The 20,300-nt window shown below is 38.7% G+C and overlaps 1 protein-coding gene across 11 annotated transcripts in view; it reads left to right on the top strand.

Annotated features, from left to right (window-relative positions):
- MACF1 (microtubule actin crosslinking factor 1) overlaps positions 1-20,300 on the top strand; it is a 341,269-nt gene that overhangs the window by 189,273 nt on the left and 131,696 nt on the right. For all 11 annotated transcript variants that reach the window (XM_038557825.1, XM_038557827.1, XM_038557826.1 and 8 more), the window contains 14 exons: positions 244-396; positions 2,112-2,266; positions 3,790-3,916; positions 4,464-4,647; positions 5,074-5,243; positions 10,092-10,270; positions 10,930-11,068; positions 11,737-11,930; positions 12,923-13,085; positions 14,038-14,121; positions 17,153-17,260; positions 17,463-17,561; positions 19,428-19,580; positions 20,103-20,191. In XM_038557825.1, coding sequence (XP_038413753.1) covers positions 244-396; positions 2,112-2,266; positions 3,790-3,916; positions 4,464-4,647; positions 5,074-5,243; positions 10,092-10,270; positions 10,930-11,068; positions 11,737-11,930; positions 12,923-13,085; positions 14,038-14,121; positions 17,153-17,260; positions 17,463-17,561; positions 19,428-19,580; positions 20,103-20,191 — 1,997 coding nt within the window. The remainder of the gene's footprint in view (positions 1-243; positions 397-2,111; positions 2,267-3,789; positions 3,917-4,463; positions 4,648-5,073; positions 5,244-10,091; positions 10,271-10,929; positions 11,069-11,736; positions 11,931-12,922; positions 13,086-14,037; positions 14,122-17,152; positions 17,261-17,462; positions 17,562-19,427; positions 19,581-20,102; positions 20,192-20,300) is intronic.

Here is a 20,300-nt window from a genome sequence, read left to right as displayed (position 1 = left end):
AAGGGCACAGGGAGAAAGCTGAGCAATATGAGTACAAAAGCACAAAAGCACTTGGTAGAAAACAGAAATATCCTCTCCTTGTTTCTTTTTTATCTTTGTATTTCTAAGATGGCTCCACCATGGATCCCTACTTAATTGAGAAATGACATTCTCTGAGGGAGTGGAGCACTCAGTTTTCTTTGTTGGCTCGGTCACCCTGAGTGGCAGCATTAATGTTTCTTTGTGTTTCTTTTCACTTCTTAGGATGAAAAGGAGCAGCTTATACAGTCCAAGAGTTCCGTTGCCAGTCTTGTTGGGAGATCAAAAACCATTGTTCAACTTAAGCCACGCAGTCCTGACCACGTGCTGAAGAGTACCATTTCTGTAAAGGCCATCTGCGACTATCGGCAGATAGAGGTGAGGAAGTGGAAGGGGTACCTCTGGCTCCAGAGGGAAGTAAGGGGAGACGCCAAACCTTCAGTTAGGCTTATGATAGGGAGAGGTCCAATCGTTTTGTATTTTATTTTATTTTATTTTATTTTATTTATTTTATTTTATTTTATTTTATTTTATTTATTTTATTTATTTTATTTTATTTTATTTTATTTTATTTTATTTTATTTTTATTTTTATTTTTATTTTTATTTTATTTTGCCCTCTGAAAGAGGTGGAGGCGCAGCTTGTTTTGTTTTTTAAATTAGAAACTTAACCATTCTTAAAAAAAAAAAAAAAAAAAAAAAAAAAAAAAAGGCCCAGACTCTACTGCCTTGACCTGCTCCCTGTCTCAGGGATTGGCATCATCATCCACCCTATTTCCTTAGTGATGTCAGAAATGGTACTTTGTAACACCTGAGCAACACCTTTGGCTTTTCCCCTCTTATCCCTTACAGTTAGTAGGACTACTAAATCAATACCAACCTGTAAACAAATATCCCCTAGATGTACTTTTCTCTGACCATGCAGCACTACCCTAAGTTAGACCAGCCATTTCTCCCAGTTGGATCATGGCATTAGCCTGCTCCATTCAATGCATTCTTTATCTTTCCACCAGATGATATTTTTTTGTTTTTTTTTTTTTTCTTACGATTCATTCATTTATTTTAGAGAGACATGGCATGAGTGGGGTTAGGGGCAGAGGAAGAGGAAGAGAGAGAGAATCCTCAAGCAGACTCCCTGCTCAGCTCAGAGCCCAAAGCAAGTCTCAGTCGCAAGACCCCAAGATCATGTCCTGAGCCAAAATCAATAGTCAGTTGCCCAACTGACCAAGCCACCCAGGCGCCCCCTAGCATGCTCTCTAAAAAAGTCATTCCCCTGCTTACATCCTATAACAATTCCCCAATTCTATTTAGAAAGTCTAAGTTCCTTAATGTAGCTTCAAGTTCCCAAATAGTCTTCCTTTACCTCTCTAGGCAAGACTGGGTCATGTCCCTTTTATGCATTCCCTGGTAAATTGCATTTTTCACACAGTATTGTAACACTGTGCCCCACCAGAATATGTGGGATATAGACCACATTTGTCAGTTTACCATTTTACCATTCTTACGTCCAGTGGCCCAGCAAAATTCCAGGCACATATTAGGCTCAGTTAATGTTTGTAATGCAAAGAAATGAACTTCTCTGGCACTTTTCTGTGTCTTCAGTGTTTCTGTCTGTAAAATATGGATGGTAATGTTGGTTATTTCCCAAGAGAAAGAATTGATGATTCCAGAATGCTTAAACCTTTTCAGGGATTTGACTGGGATGAAAAGAAGGGTGGAAGAGGAAGTATCACAAAAGCAAAGTTGCAATTATTTGTGTCCCTTTTTTACCTTTGTAGACACAGAGAGATTGCTCTTGGAGGTCTTAAGACAATCTCCTTATAATTTTCATATACTGAGTTACTTACTTGACATGTAATGAACATTTAACAAACACTTGCTTCCTTGACTTATTTGATGTCACAACCTTTCCTGTATTGTGTATTTATAAGATTATCTTTTTATCAAAATCAGGGACCCTCATTAAGTGATGGCAAATCTCAAAAATGTTTTTTTTTTTTTTCTTAAGAATTTCATAGCCGTGGAATCAGGCACCCTATCATAGTGAGTTGTTGGTTTATCCATTAGCAAAAACTTGTGAGTTTGTCTCTCCAGATCACCATTTGCAAGAATGATGAGTGCGTGTTGGAAGATAATTCTCAGCGGACCAAGTGGAAAGTGATCAGCCCCACAGGGAATGAGGCAATGGTGCCATCGGTCTGTTTCCTCATCCCCTCACCCAATAAGGATGCCATTGAGATGGCCAGCAGGTAACTTTGCTCAGCTACCATTCTGTACTGCAACCTGTGCTGCTTGGCCTTGAGTGAACTTGAGGGAGGGATGAATCTGCATTCGTGTTCTTAAACAGAGCAACCAAATTTTAAAGTTTCTTCTGGGAAAGACCTCCTAGATACCGAGTCTTGCACTGGCAGCTACATTGTTGGTTTTCAGTAAATGCTTACGTTCAATTAAGATATATTCAGTGTTCATTCTTGATTATAAACAGTTCACTCTCAGAAGATTGATTTTTTTTTTTAATTTTTATTTATTTATGATAGTTACAGAGAGAGAGAGAGAGGCAGAGACACAGGCAGAGGGAGAAGCAGGCTCCATGCACCGGGAGCCCGATGTGGGATTCGATCCCGGGTCTCCAGAATCGCGCCCTGGGCCAAAGGCAGGCGCCAAACCGCTGCGCCACCCAGGGATCCCAGAAGATTGATTTTTGTAGTTAATTTTATATTCTGCATTTTATTAACATAATATACAAACATATTTTTAAAAGCTGAATTACACCACGAAGCTTGTAATAAAAGTTAGCAGTTACCTCCCCCACTCCAGAGTTCTGCTTTCCAGAGTCTGCTATTTTCAACTATAGATTTTGACATCATTGAAATTTTAGTGGAATTTTTGGAGAAAAAGAAGATAAACTAGTGGGTTTAATAAGGTCACATATTTAACTGAAGTAGTGGCTTCTAGTTTTCCATACTTTTTTTTTATATCTCATATTCCTCAACTTGAAGGAATTCAAGGTATGTGTGTGTTGAATATGTCTGTGTATTTGTGAGTCTGGAGGGCGTCAAGAAGTTAAGATTGAATGAAGCATGGATACCTTAGAAAAAAATTTTCTCCAGTCCTTCATAATGTAGTCTTGTTTTTTATTTTTAACATGCCAGTTGACTTTTTAAGTTGCTTTTAACTTTCAAACATCTTAGCAGTTTTGTGACTATATGGACCATAGCAATACCCCCTCCCCCTTTAAGATTTTATCTATCTATTCATGAGAAACACAGAGATGCAAAGACATAGGCAGAGGGAGAAGCAGGCTCCCTGCAGGGAGGCCTGATGTAGAACTTGATCTCAGGACCCCGGGATCATGCCCTGAGCCAAAGGTAGACAGACAACCACTGAGCCACCCAGGTGCCCAATAATGCACTTTTTAAGCATTGATATTGTCATTTTTCAATGATTCTAGATGGCGTTATTTATTTCTACTTTTCTCTATTTCTTCTCTTCATGGGTATATCTTCTAACTTCTCATGGTTGTATTGTATATAGGTCACATTTATAAGACTGCTGATATCAGAGACATAATACAGTAATAAATCCAGATTGTTTGAATATCTCAATTACTTTTGCTTTAAAGGTTACCTTGTTAAAGTATTTGATCCCTGCCTTTCTCTGCTCAGCATATAAACCCAGTTCTGCTAAGGCAATCACATTTTTTCCCTTGGAAGGTCTCTAATGTGGAGCTCAAATTTAGAAAAGCTACAGCCAGGTTCTCTGTTATTTTTAGGGTGGAGCAGTCTTATCAAAAAGTGATGGCCCTTTGGCATCAGCTACATGTTAACACCAAAAGCCTTATCTCCTGGAACTATCTGAGGAGGGACCTTGACCTTGTAAAGACCTGGAACCTGGAAAAGGTAATTGTGAAAGCCTTACCTCCAGCTCATATGCTATTGGCAAACTTTGTTCAGAAGGAACTTTTTTTCATTGCTGTGACACTCCCACCATCCCAAAGATGTAAAGTGGAGTTGGGAATAGTATTTCAGGATTAGGGGGTCCTAGATACTAAAAACAGCAGCCTGAGTGTTTAAGGAAATTCCTCATGGAAATGAATAACATCTTTAGTCTTCTTGGCCAACCAAAGGTTGTAGGCTTCTTCTCACTCTGCAGGACAAGCAGCTCTTGTGTAAGTGTGTATGTAGTAGAGCAATAATGGTGAATTAACTATTATAAAGGGTTCTGTTCAAGAGGGCACAATGGGTGCTTTTGAGGTGCTGATAATATTGTTCCTTGATCCGAATGCTGACTACACAGATAAGTTCTATTTCTGAAAAATCAACATGTTTGCAATTATGATGTGCGCACCTGATTTGTATATATGTTAAATATAAAAAGAAGTAGATAAAGTATTATGTTCCCATTCTATTGAAATTTCTTCCATTTTTTCCCCTGCTTTCTCTTTAGCTTCGATCCTCTGGGCCAGGGGAGTGTCACCAGGTTATGAAGAACCTCCAAGCCCACTATGAAGACTTTCTGCAGGATAGCCGTGACTCTCTGCTCTTCTCAGTAGCTGATCGTTTGCGCTTAGAAGAGGAGGTGGAGGCTTGTAAAACCCATTTCCAGCACCTGATGAAGTCCATAGAAAATGGTATGTGCTTTGGGAAGAGGGAGAGTAATGGTGATTGAGAGCCTTGAAGGGTACTGCTAGACCCTTCATGTAGACTAGAAAGCACCACCTTTTTACTGTTTGTTTGAGTGGCTAAAAAGTTGAGATAGGGAAACACTTAGAGATGAATTCTCAAAATCTGGTCATGGATGAAGAGGCCATATTTCAGTCATTATTGCTAATCAACCAATCACATTTTCTTGTGGAAATAACATAGTTAGATCCTTAAAGATGAGTATACAATGCAGGGAATTAGGACCAGGTAGAAGGTTCCCCCCACAGAAGGCCTTAATTTCATTTGTGGAGTATCAGGTCTGCTGTATCAGGTCTGAAGGTGAATCTGTTGTTTTCAGGTTTGTTGACCTCTGTTGTGGTGCTTAATGGTAACCTGTGTTTGTGCATTCACAGAGGACAAAGAGGAAACTGTGGCTAAGATGTACATTTCAGAGCTGAAGAATATCCGACTACGCCTAGAGGAGTGTGAACAGCGGCTAGTCAAACGAATTCAGTCTCCAGCCAGTTCTAGGACTGACAAAGATGCCCGGCAGGACAATGCATTAAGGATTGCAGAGCAAGAGGTAAGCCTGGAGAACAAGGTGGGTGCCAGCTGCAGTGTAAGTGCTTTCAGAGTAAATTGGATGGCAAGACAATATGGAGCTGAAGAAATAAGGCAGTAGACTCATGGCCCTCCTACTCAAGAATTCTTCCCTGCAGCCTATAAATGCCTTTTATCTATGGCAAAGCATGATTTCAGCTCCCAGTGTGTTGCTGAATGTTGATTAGTTTTCTACAGTTGGGAAGGCAAACAGATTGGCAAATTGTTCCAGCACTGCATTTGGGCTACATATTTTAAGACTGCTTAGTAGAGATGCTACTATCTGCTCTATCCCTTCTGTGCATGTGTCACTTTTTATGACATGGTTACCATCAGCCATAGGATGCAAAAAATATTAAGGACTCATTCTATTCTAGGCTCTGATGCACACTTTTAGCAAGTTAATTCTCATTCTTAGTTTCCTTCCTTATAAAATGGTGGTAATACATGAGTCCAAACTGTATCACTTAACTTCCAAAAAACTTTGGATGTATACATATAATGGGTTTCTTGAAAAAGTGAAATGCCATCAAAATGTAGGGGAGTATTTTTGTTTTTGTTTTTGTTTTTTTGTTTTGTTTTTAGGGGAGTATTTTCGAAGTAAAAGCAAATATTTTGGCCTTGTACTCCACGTGTAGAGACTAAGACAAAGTCCTTAGAAATTTAGAGTAGGAGAGAGCTCTGTGACGAATAGTAGATTTGATCTGGGAACTTAAAGGAATGGAAAGGATTGACTAAATATGAGGAATAATTTTTCTTACCTTTCTCAATTATTCCTAAGTGTGAAGAAGAGGATGAGAGGGCAGCATAATTCCATTGGCCAAGATGGATCTAAATACCCAAATGAGGCATATCATATAAACCTGTAATTTTCATATTGAAACTTTTTAGTTTTCTGTAGTCATCAGAAATCTGTCTCAGAAATCTGTCTCATCAGAAATCTGTCTTAGAAATGTTAGAATCTAACATTCTAAGAAATGTTAATATTCCTCTTCTAAAGGGCCTTTCCTTTGGATAGTCTTTCCTCCTTTATCGAATATTAGTTGCCCATAAAGTTCAGGGTCCACTTCTGGATTCTCTATTCTGTTCCACTGATCTATGTGTCTGTTTTTGTGCCAGTACCACACTGTCTTGATGACCACAGCTTTGTAGTACAACCTGAAATCTGGCATTGTGATGCCCCCAGATATGGTTTTCTTTTTTAAAATTCCCCTGGCTATTCGGGGTCTTTTCTGATTCCACACAAATCTTAAAATAATTTGTTCTAACTCTCTGAAGAAAGTCCATGGTATTTTGATAGGGATTGCATTAAACGTGTATATTGCCCTGGGTAACATTGACATTTTCACAATATTAATTCTGCCAATCCATGAGCATGGAATATTTTTCCATCTCTTTGTGTCTTCCTCAATTTCTTTCAGAAGTGTTCTATAGTTTTGAGGGTATAGATCCTTTACATCTTTGGTGAGGTTTATTCCTAGGTATCTTATGCTTTTGGGTGCAATTGTAAATGGGATTGACTCCTTAATTTCTCTTTCTTCAGTCTCATTGTTTGTGTATAGAAATGCCACTGACTTCTGGGCATTGATTTTGTATCCTGCCACGCTACCGAATTGCTGTATGAGTTCTAGCAATCTTGGGGTGGAGACTTTTGGGTTTTCTATGTAGAGTATCATGTCATCGGCGAAGAGGGAGAGTTTGACTTCTTCTTTGCCAATTTGAATGCCTTTAATGTCTTTTTGTTGTCTGATTGCTGAGGCTAGGACTTCCAGTACTATGTTGAATAGCAGTGGTGAGAGTGGACATCCCTGTCTTGTTCCTGATCTTAGGGGAAAGGCTCCCAGTGCTTCCCCATTGAGAATGATATTTGCTGTGGGCTTTTCATAGATGGCTTTTAAGATGTCGAGGAATGTTCCCTCTATCCCTACACTCTGAAGAGTTTTGATCAGGAATGGATGCTGTATTTTGTCAAATGCTTTCTCTGCATCCAATGAGAGGATCATATGGTTCTTGTTTTTTCTCTTGTTGATATGATGAATCACATTGATTGTTTTACGGGTGTTGAACCAGCCTTGTGTCCCAGGGATAAATCCTACTTGGTCATGGTGAATAATTTTCTTAATGTACTGTTGGATCCTATTGAGGGCCTTTCTTTTTAAATTAACTTTTTATTTTGAAGTACTTTCAGTATATGGAAAAATTTTTCTTCTCCTATAGCCTTCACCTAGATCCGACAAATGTTGACATTTTTTTCTCTTTGCTTTATTATTTTTTTCTACATATGTACATCATAATAATTTTTTCTTGAGAGTAAGTTCTGTATGTGATGCTCCTTTATCCCTAAATACTTTAGCGTGCATTTCCAAAAATGAAGGGTGGTCTCTTTCTTTTTTAAAAGATTTATTTACTTACTTATTTGAGAGAAAGAGAGAGAACTTGCATGCTCGAGCTAGGGGGAGGGACAGAGGGGAAGAGAGAGAGAGAGAGAGAGAGAGAGAGAGAGAGAGAGAGAAAGAATCTCAAGTAGAGTCCCCCACAGAGTGTGGAGCTTTATGTGGAGCTCAATATCACAACCGGGAGATCATGACCTGAGCCGAAATCAGGAGTCATTTAACTGAATCACCCAGGCGCCCCAAGGGTAATCTCTTATGTAACCGAGGACAATGATTAAAATCAGGAAATGAACATTGATATAATGCTGTTACCCAAGACTTTATTAAAATTTCATCAGTTGACCTAATAATACCTTTTTTGAGTATGGTTCCCCACCAACACACACCAAAGGATATTTTTAGTACACAATTTAGTCCAGTACTTACCACACATTGCGTTTAGTTTCTGTGCCTCTTTAAATTTCCTTAACCTGAAACATTTTCTCAATTTTTCATTATATTTTATGCTTCTACATCTGTGAAGGGTACAAGTCATTTATTTTGTAGAGTGTTCCTTTATTAATATTTATCTGAGGCTTCTCCATGATTAGATATAGGTTACATGTTTTTGGCAGAATACCACAGGAATGATTTTGTGTCCTCAGCATGTTAGATAATCAGGATGCATGTAATGTTCTGTTCATTTGTCCCATTACTGGTAATAACTCATACCACTTGTTGCTCTTTTCCCCTTTGTAATTACTAAGCATATTGTGGAGAGATACTTTGAGACTATGTAAATATCCTGTCTTCTATCACACTTTCACCAACTAGTTTTAGCATCTCCTGTTGATTCTTGACTGAATTAACTGGTATGACTGTTGCCAAAAGGTGATTTTTAAATTCTGTTATTCCTTTTACAGTTTAAAATTTCTATTCTATTTCAAAATGGAAGAGCTTGCTTCCCTCCCTCCTTTCTTTATGTCAGTATGGACTTTAGATTCTTTTTTTTTTTTTTTAAGATTTTATTTATTTATTCTTGAGAGAGAGAGAGAGAGGCAGAGACATAGGCAGAAGGAGAAGCAGGCTCCATGCAGGGAGGCTGATGTGGGACTCAATCCCAGGACTCTGGGATCATGCCCTGAGCCAAAGGCAGGCACTCAACTGCTGAGCCACCCAGGTGTCCCTGGACTTTGGATTCTTATGTTATGTAAGGTTGTAAGTTGTTATTGTCTTTATTTTGATGTTCAGAATTTCCCAAATTTAGCTGTTGGGAGCCCCTTCAAGTGTCATCTTTATCATTTTAACATGTCCCCACCATTTTTTGAGTGCTTTCTTATTTCTCAACAAGATATTCCAAGCCCATCTTGCCTTTGCCAGCCCCACCCATGTAATCAGCCATTTCTCCAAGGAGTCCTGCTTTCTTTAGGTGGAGAATACTATTTGGAAACCAAGATCTGGGTGCTGGGTGTGCTCATTATTGTTGGCATGTCATTGTTTCTAGGCCTGCTCAGCCGACAGAACTAGAAAAGTACATACTTATAACACACATGTGTACACACATCCAAAAACACACCTATGTTATGCAAACATTTCTATACATTTCTACATGTGTGTATATGTATGTGTAATTATGTTCATAGGAATGTGTCACAAAGGTGAAATACTGATAGCAGTATATTTATCCAGCTCTGTCTCTTTCTCACGTGTGTGCACACATGCACACACACACACACACACACACAGACACACAGACATAACTATGAATTTATACGCAGCTGTCTTCATTTGGTTCCAAACCAGTACCACAGGGTTCATTCTAACCTTCTTTTCATATTTGTAACTCCCTTCCCCAAGACTGAAAAACCTACTTTGTATTACCTGCAGTAAATTTACTTACCACTCAGTTTTAGCATATAGAGATAAGCAGTTTGAGAATTGCTGACTCATGGTATTCAAAAGAAGACAAACCTACCAAATGGGGTTCAACATTTATTTATGATTCTTTTTGTCTTTAGCCTATAGTCCAAATACTGTGTTTAAGAAATACTTGTATGTTCTTCTTGTCTTCCCCCTTTGGTGCTGTTCTGTAGTTTATTCAACTACTCTTTTATATGTGAGCATTTAGGCTGTTTACAGTATTTGCTATTATAAACAAGAACTTTGGGATGCCTGGGTGGCTCAGCAGTTGAGTGTCTGCCTTTGGCTCAAGATGTGATCCCGGGTCCAGAGATCGAGTCCCATATTGGGCTCTCTGTGAGGAGCCTGCTGCTCCCTCTGTCTATGTCTCTGCCTCTCTATGTCTCAAATAAATGAATGAATGAATGAATGAATGAATGAATGAATAAATAAATAAATAAATAAAATCTTTAAAAAAATTTAAAAGTAAACAAGAACTTCTTTCTAACTTCATTGTTCCATTCTATCTCCATCTTTGTTGTGTATGTTGTTCCTAACAGCGCACCCAAGAGGATTTGCAGCAACTGAGGTCAGAGTTTGATGCCATTTCCATGAAATGCAACAGCTTTCTTCATCAGTCTCCATCTGGTTCGAGTGTCCCAACTCTGCGCTCAGAACTCAATCTGCTGGTAGAGAAAATGGACCATGTGTATGGTCTCTCCACTGTCTATCTGAATAAGTGAGTAAGCTGAGGATTTGGATCCAAAAGGCAATATTTTCACTGGGATGAGAAGGGAGAGTGCCTGGATTGTTTCATGAATAATCCAGAGAGGACGCATATCTTGAACAGCATGTACTCATGAAAAGAGACCTTGTCTTTAGTTCCAGGCAACATGGGATTCATGGGATGCAGTGAACAAATGTGAGTGATACAGAGGGGGAGTTGGATTTGCAGTATTAGGACTATTTCATACCTCATTTCTGTTTGATTAGATACCTCTGGGGGCGGGGAAGGAATACTAAAGAATAAAAATTTTTTTGTTGTTGTTAAACTAAGTATAGTCTTTGAAGGCTTTCCCCCTATCCACCATGACCTTGAGGGGTCACAAATCTTAGACTCTTCATAGTGGTGAGTGTGTTTCTGGCCTCATGCTGTTTTTCCCGAGAGTTCACTACATGTGTGCATGTCCCAGAATCACCAAGAACTTTATTTTGAATTGGCTTAAATTGGCAACACATATATCATAGTTTCCTGTTTTTATGAAACCCTGACATCATCTAGTAATGGGAAAACCGACTTTTAGCAGTTACATTTTGTGAACCTCTCTATTACACTCTAAGTCTGTGACTCCGCTCTTAAAACTGTGTGTATTAACGAAGGTGATTTTACCCTCATAGGCTAAAGACAATCGATGTTATAGTGCGTAGCATCCAGGATGCTGAACTCTTGGTCAAAGGTTATGAAATCAAGCTGAGTCAAGAAGAAGCAGTACCAGCAGATCTCTCAGCTCTGGAGTCCCATCGGTCTACCTTACGGGTTGGTTGCTCTGAGTTTTACAGGAGCTTGACTTAACGTGTCCATTGCTTTGGTTGGCAGAGAACAAATTTTAGATGTCATGACAGTGATTTAAATTTGCATTTGAACTAGGTGGACTATCATATCTAATATATTTTAATATGGATTCAAAGAAGTTGGGACTGAGAAGTATGTCTGGCTGGAAAGGGAAAATAAAGGGCTATACCTTTCTATTTATTTTCTCCCTTTTGTCCCCAGTAAAATCATATCTAAATCAGATATAATCAATGGCTATACTGTTAAATTTGTAAATCATTTAGCTATTATCTCATTGATTCTCACAAAATTGTGAGTGGATAGGGAAGAGATTTTCATCTCCGATTCACAGATGAGCAGACTGAGATTCAGATTGGCTAAACAACTTATCTTGGTTTCATAGCTTGTAAGTGGGAGAGCCAGGTTTCAAACACTAGTTCTTTGCACACTCCTCTGTACCCACCTGTCCTTGGCCTTCCCATGTGCATGAACGCTATGAAGGTGTTTCTAGCACAAACATTCTAGGGTCTAGCTTGTGAATTCCAAATATAATGTGGAGTCAGCTATAGACAATGGCCTTGTTTTCCACCTTAGTCTGAATCCTTTTTAGCATGAAACATATTTAACCTGTTGCTGTACTTGTGTTTATATAGCACTGGCTTAGTGACGTGAAGGACAAGAATTCAGTGTTTTCAGTCCTGGATGAGGAAATTGCCAAGGCTAAGGTAGTGGCAGAGCAGCTGAGTCGTCTGACCCCAGAGCGAAACCTGGATTTGGAGCGCTATCAGGAAAAAGGTTCCCAGCTGCAGGAACGTTGGCATCGGGTTATTGTTCAGCTGGAGACCCGGTGAGTGGTGGCCTCCCCCTTTTTTTCCTTCCTTTTCAGGGACTAGGTTTTAAACAGAAATTGAATTATATCTATATGTTCCTTATTTAAAGGTAGGAAGTGATAGAGAAGGGTACAAATTGAATGACAGTATGCCCTCTAGATAAGAGAAATGATAGAAAATTGGGACCACCAACCCCAAAGCAGATCTGAGGCTTGCTTTTAAGTCAGCAGTGATGGTTCTGTTAGGAATGCTTCTCCTGTACCAGTTTTTACCTAGTAAAGCCATGATGACAATGAATCGAACTATGAGCCATTTTTCATAGTGAAGTTTTGCAGAATTTCTTGCTTTTCCTTTCATTTGCTAGTCAGTGGTTTTTATATTTGTAACTTGAAGTCCTTCTTCTGATGTCTGATTTGAATAGGAAAGATAAAAAATGACCTTTCTGAGGCTAGGCAAATATAGAAGGTTGCCTATATATAGTTGCCTATATATGAGTTGCTAGAACTCATAAGTTTGGATTGATTATCTATAACTGAATTACTATCCCAAGTCTAGTTAGACTAACAAAAGTGATATAAGAAACTTGTTACTGAAATTAATAGAAAATCATTACTATTTTCACCCACCTTTTGCAAAGAAATTATAGCACCTCCTCAGTCCTAATTGGGGTACTCTGTCATCAGGAAACAGAAGGTATAGTCAGCACTGCCTTACTGGCAACCCTGGTGATCCTTGGTAAGTAAAAATTTGATAAGGATCATCATGGGATGCCAGGCTCCAAGGCAGTATCCAGGGCTAGCATATACAACTGGTTTCTATTCCCTTTTACCCCACAGGGTACTGGGTACAAGCATAGTTTTCAGCATTGCACTGCTGTTCTACCAAAATAAAGATGTATCCTCTGTGATCAAGCCCAACTGGAGGAAAGGGCTGAGAAAGAATGGCTCCATTTATTTTATTGTTTGTACCCAGGTATCTGATGGCAGTTTCTTTCCCTTTGCTCCTCCAGCCAATCTGAGCTAGAAAGTATCCAGGAAGTTCTTGGAGATTATAGAGCCTGTCATGGAACTCTCATCAGATGGATTGAGGAGACCACTGCCCAGCAGGAAATGATGAAGCCAGGCCAGGCAGAGGATAGCAGAGTGCTGTCAGAGCAGCTCAGCCAACAGACGGTGGGTGTAGCACTCTTGTGGTAATAGTTGGCTGGAGGGGGGTGGGGGTAGGTGAGAGGGGAGTGGGGAGGGTTTAGTTCATCATAAAAGAAGATGATAAACTAGCTATTAAGCTTCCCCCAAGTGGTAGGACATTCTGAGCCTCTTCTTCAAGCAGAATGATTTCAAGATGATGCTGGTTTTGGCTTTGCATTTAGGCCAGAAAGACTTGTAAGGTCCTTTCCAGTTCTGAGTTGTAGTGACCATCTATTATAACCATAGATGGACAAATTAAAATTGTCTTTCTTCATTTTGTTTATTTTTTTTTCTTTTTCTTTTTTTTTCATTTTGTTTCTTGATACTGCTTTTGATCTTACTAGGATTGGAATCTGAGGCATTAAAACTGGGAAAGATGTGAATGGACAAAACTTGTTTGAAGTTTTCACTTGTTAGTATTTGGGGGATTTTTTTTTTTTTTTAGCTTGTTTTGATTAGCATTATAGTTTAGAGTATGAAATCTGGTATTGGATTGCTTAGATACCAGTCCTGGCTCACTCACTCACTATGAGACCTTGACCAAATTACTTAGCCTCTCAGTATTCTACTTCCTCGTCAATAAAATGGATCTAGTCCATTATTTGCTCAACCTACCTCACTCATAAGGTTATTGTTGTCAGGGTTCAATGAAGTGACACATGTAAAATATGCAGAACAGTGGTTTCTGAAGTGTGGACTCCATACTAGTAGCATCAGCATCACCTGGGAGCATTAAGAAATGCAAGTTCTCAGACCTACCCAAACCAACCAAGTCAGAAACTCCGGAGGTGTGGGGCCCAGCGATCTGTATTTTATTGAGCCTCACAGGTGATTCTGATGTAGCTAAGATTTGGAAACTGCCTTAGAGCATAGTAAATGCTCGGCTGTTTTGATGACAATAGGGAGAAAGATAATGTTGTGATACTTTGTTTTCTAGGATCTGTTTGCAGAAATCGAGAAGAATCAGACAAAGCTGGACCAATGTCAAAAATTTTCCCAGCAATACTCTACTATTGTAAAGGTAACTCTACATATCCCCAGAGGAACATAAATGATCTCCAGCGTAGGAAGATCTTCCTCGTCACTGTAGGTTTTGTTTCTAGACAAATAAGCACTTCTACTAGAGGCTGGCCCCATCCTCCAATTAATGCAGATGTGTACTCTTCATGGCCCTACATATGGGAATGCTCAGAGTGGTACCAGACATCAGCCCTGATTCAAGGAGTTACCCCTTTGGGTGATTCATAGGTTTTTAAAATTTGCCATGTCAGAATGTTTTGGATTTCTTCTCAAATATAATTCTCATTGTCTTGCCTATTTCAGGAAATCATGTCCTATTTTCCTACTTGCTGAAGCAAAAAACCCGAGAGTCATCCTTACCTCTTCTCCTTGCCTAAACTTTATGTTCAGTCTGTGAACAACATGTCTCCATCTTCCAGTATATCACTGACCTATCTTTCGTTACCCACCCACCTGCCCCTCCATTTCTCTGCTTTGCATCTAAGTAAGGAATCTTCTTAGACTATTCTAATAACCTCTGAGCTGACCTTTTGCTTTTACTCCTGCCCCACAGACTATTGTCCCACACAGTAGCCAGGTTCACCTTTTTAGAACGTACTAGGTGTCACTGAATCACAGATGTCACCAATTATAAACCATACTGTTATTTTATACACTACCAAGAAAGAGGAAACTCTGCCAATTATGCAAATACCATTTGACTGTAAAACTTATTCTAGTTTTAGAGATACTAAAATATGGGGGAAATGTGTACCTTACAACAGCTGAAATATGGTAAATTGGATCATGTCACTCTTCCTGCTAAAAACTGTCCAAAATTTCATATCCTACTCATAATAAAATCCTAAAGCTATATATGGCTTTATGAGGCCCTGCATAATCTGGTCCCCCCTCCCTATTTCTCTGATAACATCTTTAAATAAAAATGACCTGAGATTATTATATATTTATTATGTTCCTTCCCATGAGAATATAAGTTCCAAGGGAACAAGGTGTTTTTTTTTTTTTTTTTAAGATTTATTTATTTATTCGGGGGGGGGGGGTGGGCGGAGCAGAGACACAGACAGAGGGAGAAGCAGGCTCCATGCAGGAAGCCTGACGTGGGACTCGATCCTGGGTCTCCAGGAACATGCCCTAGGCTGCAGGCAGCGCGAAACCGCTGCACCACCAGGGCTGCCCGAACAAGGTTTTTTCTAACTTGTTCTCCACTCTATGTATAGCACTCAGAACAATGACAGGTACATAGTAGATGCTCAACAAATATTTTTTGAATGAATACATTTCTTTAGTTAATAACAGAAGACTTGATAACACGAAGAATTAGTTAATTAATTAATTGTTTATTTTACATGAAGAATTTAGTCCAAATCCTAGCTTCACCATTTTCCAGGCTAAAGACTTTGAGCAACTGTCTTAGCCTCTCAGGGTATCTATTGCTCTGTCTACAAAATGGGAACAGTAACTACCTCACTGAATGATTATAAAGATTATGTGAGATAATGTATACATAGGACATTTCCTCAAGCTTAAAATACATTTAGTAAACGGTAGCATCTTCTTTGATTAGTAGTACCATTTTATTACATCTATTGTTTTTTAAATTTTTTTAAATTTTATATTTTTAAAGATTCCATTTATTTATTTGAGAGAGGGAACGAAGGAGAGAGAAAGCACGAGCAGGGGGAGGGGCAAATGGAGAGGGAGAAGCAGACTCCCTTGCTGAGCAACAGGAAGGAGCCCAAGGCGGGGCTCCATCCCAGGACTGTGGGATCATGACCTGAGCCAAAAGTAGACACTTAACCAACTGAGCCACCCAGGCGCCCCACTACTACTGTTTTTTTTATAGACTACTTAAGGAACTCATTGTGTGTTTTCCTTCTGCCTAGAGTTTTCTAAGTAGACAACAGAAAACAAGACATTCTAGGCAAAAGGAACTGCATAATCAAAGGCACAGAAGAATGGAAATATAACGACTGTATGAGGAAATAGCAAAAATGCTGGCATAACTAGAAAGTGTATGGTACATAAGAAGCAGTGACTATGAAAAAGAAGGGGAGGTTGAGTTCAGTCTATGAAAGACTATGTCCAATTCTCTTCACTTTACCTTCTGTTCTTATTTCTTACCATGAGATGTTAGAACCAGGAACATCAGGATCATTTTGGAGCTTGTCAGAAATACAGAATCTTCAGCCTGCCAAATCAGAATCTCAATTTCAATAAGATCCCTAGATGATTTGTGTACATGTTGATATTTGAGAAGCTCTAATCTTTGTAAAGCTTTCAAACAGAGGAATGAAGTGGTCATCTTTGTGTTTTAGAAAAGTTATTCCGGTGGCAGGATAGAAAATAAATTGTGAAGAGAGCACAGTAGGAGAGTAGTAAGAGGCTCTTGTGCCCATCCATGAGATATGAAGAGGGTCTGGCCAGTGGCAACACTCAGAATTGCAGAGGGAGTGTCAGCATAGTACAGGGACAATAGAAGAGCATTGGTTTAGGATTACTCTGTGTCTCACCCACTGAGTAATCAGGGGAACTCACTTCCTGTCTCTGAGCTTCAGTTTCCCAGTGGATGAGATGAAAAGGATGGTCAGCAAACAACAAACTGCAAACTCAAGACTCACCAAACTGTGACCCACAGGCTAAACTGAGCCTGGATATCTGTTTTTGCATGGCCCATGAGAAATGGCTAAAAAAATTTTTTGAAGGAAGAATAGTACTTCATGACACATGAAAATTCTATGAACTTCAACTTTTAGTGTCCATACATACATGACATTTTATCATAACACAGCACACCCTTTCATTTACTGATTGTCTACAGCTTCTTTTAATTACAATGGCAGAGTTGATCAGCTATGACAGATCATATGGGCTGATAGTTTCCATCTGGCCCTTTAGGGGAAAAGTTTGCTAACCACTGGTTTAAATGATCACCAAAATGCTTCCAGCAATGAAATGCTATGATTTTGTTGTATGAATTATGTGAGCTGTAAAGCCCTATGTAAATGTAGTGAAATTTCTTCCTCCCCAAGGACTATGAATTGCAACTGATGACATACAAGGCCTTTGTGGAATCACAGCAGAAATCCCCTGGCAAGCGCCGTCGAATGCTTTCCTCCTCAGATGCCATCACGCAAGAGGTGAAAGGGTGGGGAAAGGACATGCCACTATTTTCCCTTAAGGAAAGATTTGTTGTCAGGGCCCTGACAGTTTGATTTAGAGCTTATCTTTCTGTTGAGCATGTGATTTCATGAAAACTTCCTCTTATTTTCAACTATTTAAATATACCTTTCTGGCAGATAATTTATCTAAACTGTTTTTTTTTTTTTTTTTGAACCATAGTTCATGGACTTAAGGACTCGCTATACAGCACTGGTGACCTTAACCACTCAGCATGTAAAATATATCAGTGATGCACTCCGGCGACTGGAGGAGGAAGAGGTGAGGACAGTTGGGTCCTAAATCATTTTGAAAATAGAATTAAAAATCCTGTGTCTCATCTATCAAAATTTAAATTTACAGCCAATTCTCATTATTCACAGTAGTCATGTTCTGTGACATTACTATGCATACTACATTAGGGAATACTGGACTCTTGCACTTAGTGGGAAATACAGGGTTAGATTCCTGTAAGCCTCTGGTCACACCTTTTAGAGCACAAATAATATATAATCTTGTTTTACGTGTGTTTTTGTGTAAAAACACTTTATTTAATATATACTGTTGATTCAGGCCAAGTGCACTATAACTCACACCTGAATGAAGTTTATTTAATATACATTTTCTCTGTAAGGCCCATCATAGCCTTCATTGCTTAGGAACACAAGACACTTCAGAACTATGCTTGGGTCCCTTTTAAATGGCAAAATCTCTGTGACTATCATAAATTCTGTGACTATCATAAATAAATAAAAAAAAATTAAAAAAAAAAAAAGGGATCCCTGGGTGGCACAGCGGTTTAGCGCCTGCCTTTGGCCCCGGGCGCGATCCTGGAGTCCCGGGATCGAATCCCACGTCGGGCTTCCGGTGTATGGAGCCTGCTTCTCCCTCTGCCTGTGTCTCTGCCTCTCTCTCTCTCTCTCTCTCTCTCTCTCTCTGACTATCATAAATAAATAAAAAATATTTAAAAAAATAAATAAATGGCAAAATCACCAACAAAAATTGTGGGAAAAAATGGCACTAAATAGATTGTGAAAAGGACACTTGTTGAGAGCTGTATCAGAGCTGAAACAAGAAGATAGAGTGTCCCCTTGTTCTATCTCAGCTGGGAATGTTGAGTATATCTGAGAATGTGCTTATGGCACAGGTATTGATTTTGGGGTTAAAAATAAAATATAGTGAGTACACAAATTCACAAATAGGGAATTTGTGAATAATGAGGATTAACTATCTTATGTCCAACACTCCCACCTCTAAGTATCTTCATTATAGAAATATTGTGTGAAAAAAGGAGATGTGAGCAAAGATCCTTAATAAAGTATAATCTGTTAAAGGGAAATATTGGAAACATTCAAATTCTGTATAATGGAATGCTATGAAACTGTTAAAAAAATGTAATAGGTTTATTATATATTGTATTCTTATTATAAGATAAAGTGTTAAGAATTTCATGAGGAAAATACATTTATAACGCTATACTGTATTTCTCGAAAAAAATTGATGTGTAAGTAGAGCTGGGCAATTCAAACCCATGCTGTTCAAAGGTCAGCTGTACACTAAATTTCTGTGAAATGAGATTAGAGGGACATATATTACACATTTCAGATTATTTGCATTTGTTATAATGTGTATGGAATCTTTTTGTAATTCTAAAAAACTGTGTCTTTCCAAAGGAAGTTTCTGCATGTTCACCCACTTGTATAAAAGAACTATTGTTGGAAATATTAACTTACATCAATTTTTGTCTATGTGAATTAGCAAAAAACTTCTTTATGTCAATAACTACCTCGTTTAATCTCTGTAGACTTCACTCTCTTTACCTATAAATCTAGCAATCATGAAAATAAGGTGTTATATGTAAAGGATTTTTAAAAATCAGTAAATAATTATTGAACGTCCTTCATATATTAAAAAAATGTGCTTTTTTAAGGAAAGGTGCCAACTTAGATAAGATGAATTTAGCTACTAGTATCACACAGTTTTACACCTGTGAACAATGCTCTGGCTGGGTAAATTATATTTATCTTGGGGTTATTTTAGCTTCCTACTGACTTAGGTGACTTTCGTGTCTCTATTTTAGGAAATCAGATGTTAGGCCAGTTTAATAAGACATTGACCAAGATACTGATTTTCTAATTCCTATTTTAGAAAGTTGTTGAAGAGGAAAAACAGGAGCATGTGGAGAAAGTTAAAGAACTTTTGGGCTGGGTGTCTACTCTAGCAAGGAATACACAAAGCAAAGCTACCTCATCCCAGACCAAAGAATCAGCAGACATTGAAAAAGCTATTTTAGATCAGCAGGTGAGTAGAAGATCTGTCTGTCTCTTGTTGGGTAGAATAATATATAATAACACATTAGGTGGGAATAAAACAAATCACATATGGGCCACCCCAGGAATGATTATCTCAACAAATGTTAACTGCCAGGACTTAAAGAAACTTAAGAAATCATCTTATTTGTACTTCTACCTTCTTAATCAACTTTCGTTAGTTCATTGGTAATAATAATCTGAACTGGACAGCCCTGGTGGCTCAGCGGTTTAGCGCCACCTTCAGCTCAGGGCGTGATCCTGGAGACCTGGGATCACGTCCCATGTCGGGCTCCCTGCATGGAGCTTGCTTCTCCCTCTGCCTGTGTCTCTGCCTCTCTCTCTCTCTCTCTCTCTGTCATCCATGAATAAAGAAATAAAATATTTAAAAAATAATAATAATAATTGAACTAAGATAGGATTTTCCCTAGGATTTTTTTAAGCATTATTTCAAATAATTTTGATCCTTTAATTTCTTGGGTTCTGAAGCTATACTCTTATTTCTGTCATGTAGGTTCTGGCAGAGGAGCTGACAACCAAGAGGGAACAAGTCTCTGAGGCAATTAAAACATCCCAGATCTTCTTGGCCAAGCATGGTCATAAGTGAGTATTAGATGAGAGATTATGGCACATCTAGGGGACTGAATCTATCTGACTAAAATTTAGGATTATGGTGAGATTTCAGGCTGGAGAGTTCAGGGCTTTAAGAGCC

The sequence above is a fragment of the Canis lupus genome, chromosome 15 (genome assembly GCF_011100685.1).
Source record: "Canis lupus familiaris isolate Mischka breed German Shepherd chromosome 15, alternate assembly UU_Cfam_GSD_1.0, whole genome shotgun sequence".
Classification (NCBI taxonomy): Eukaryota; Metazoa; Chordata; class Mammalia; order Carnivora; family Canidae; genus Canis; species Canis lupus.
The sequence above is the reverse complement of the archived record's forward strand: the minus strand, read 5'-3'. Positions and strand labels throughout refer to the sequence as shown.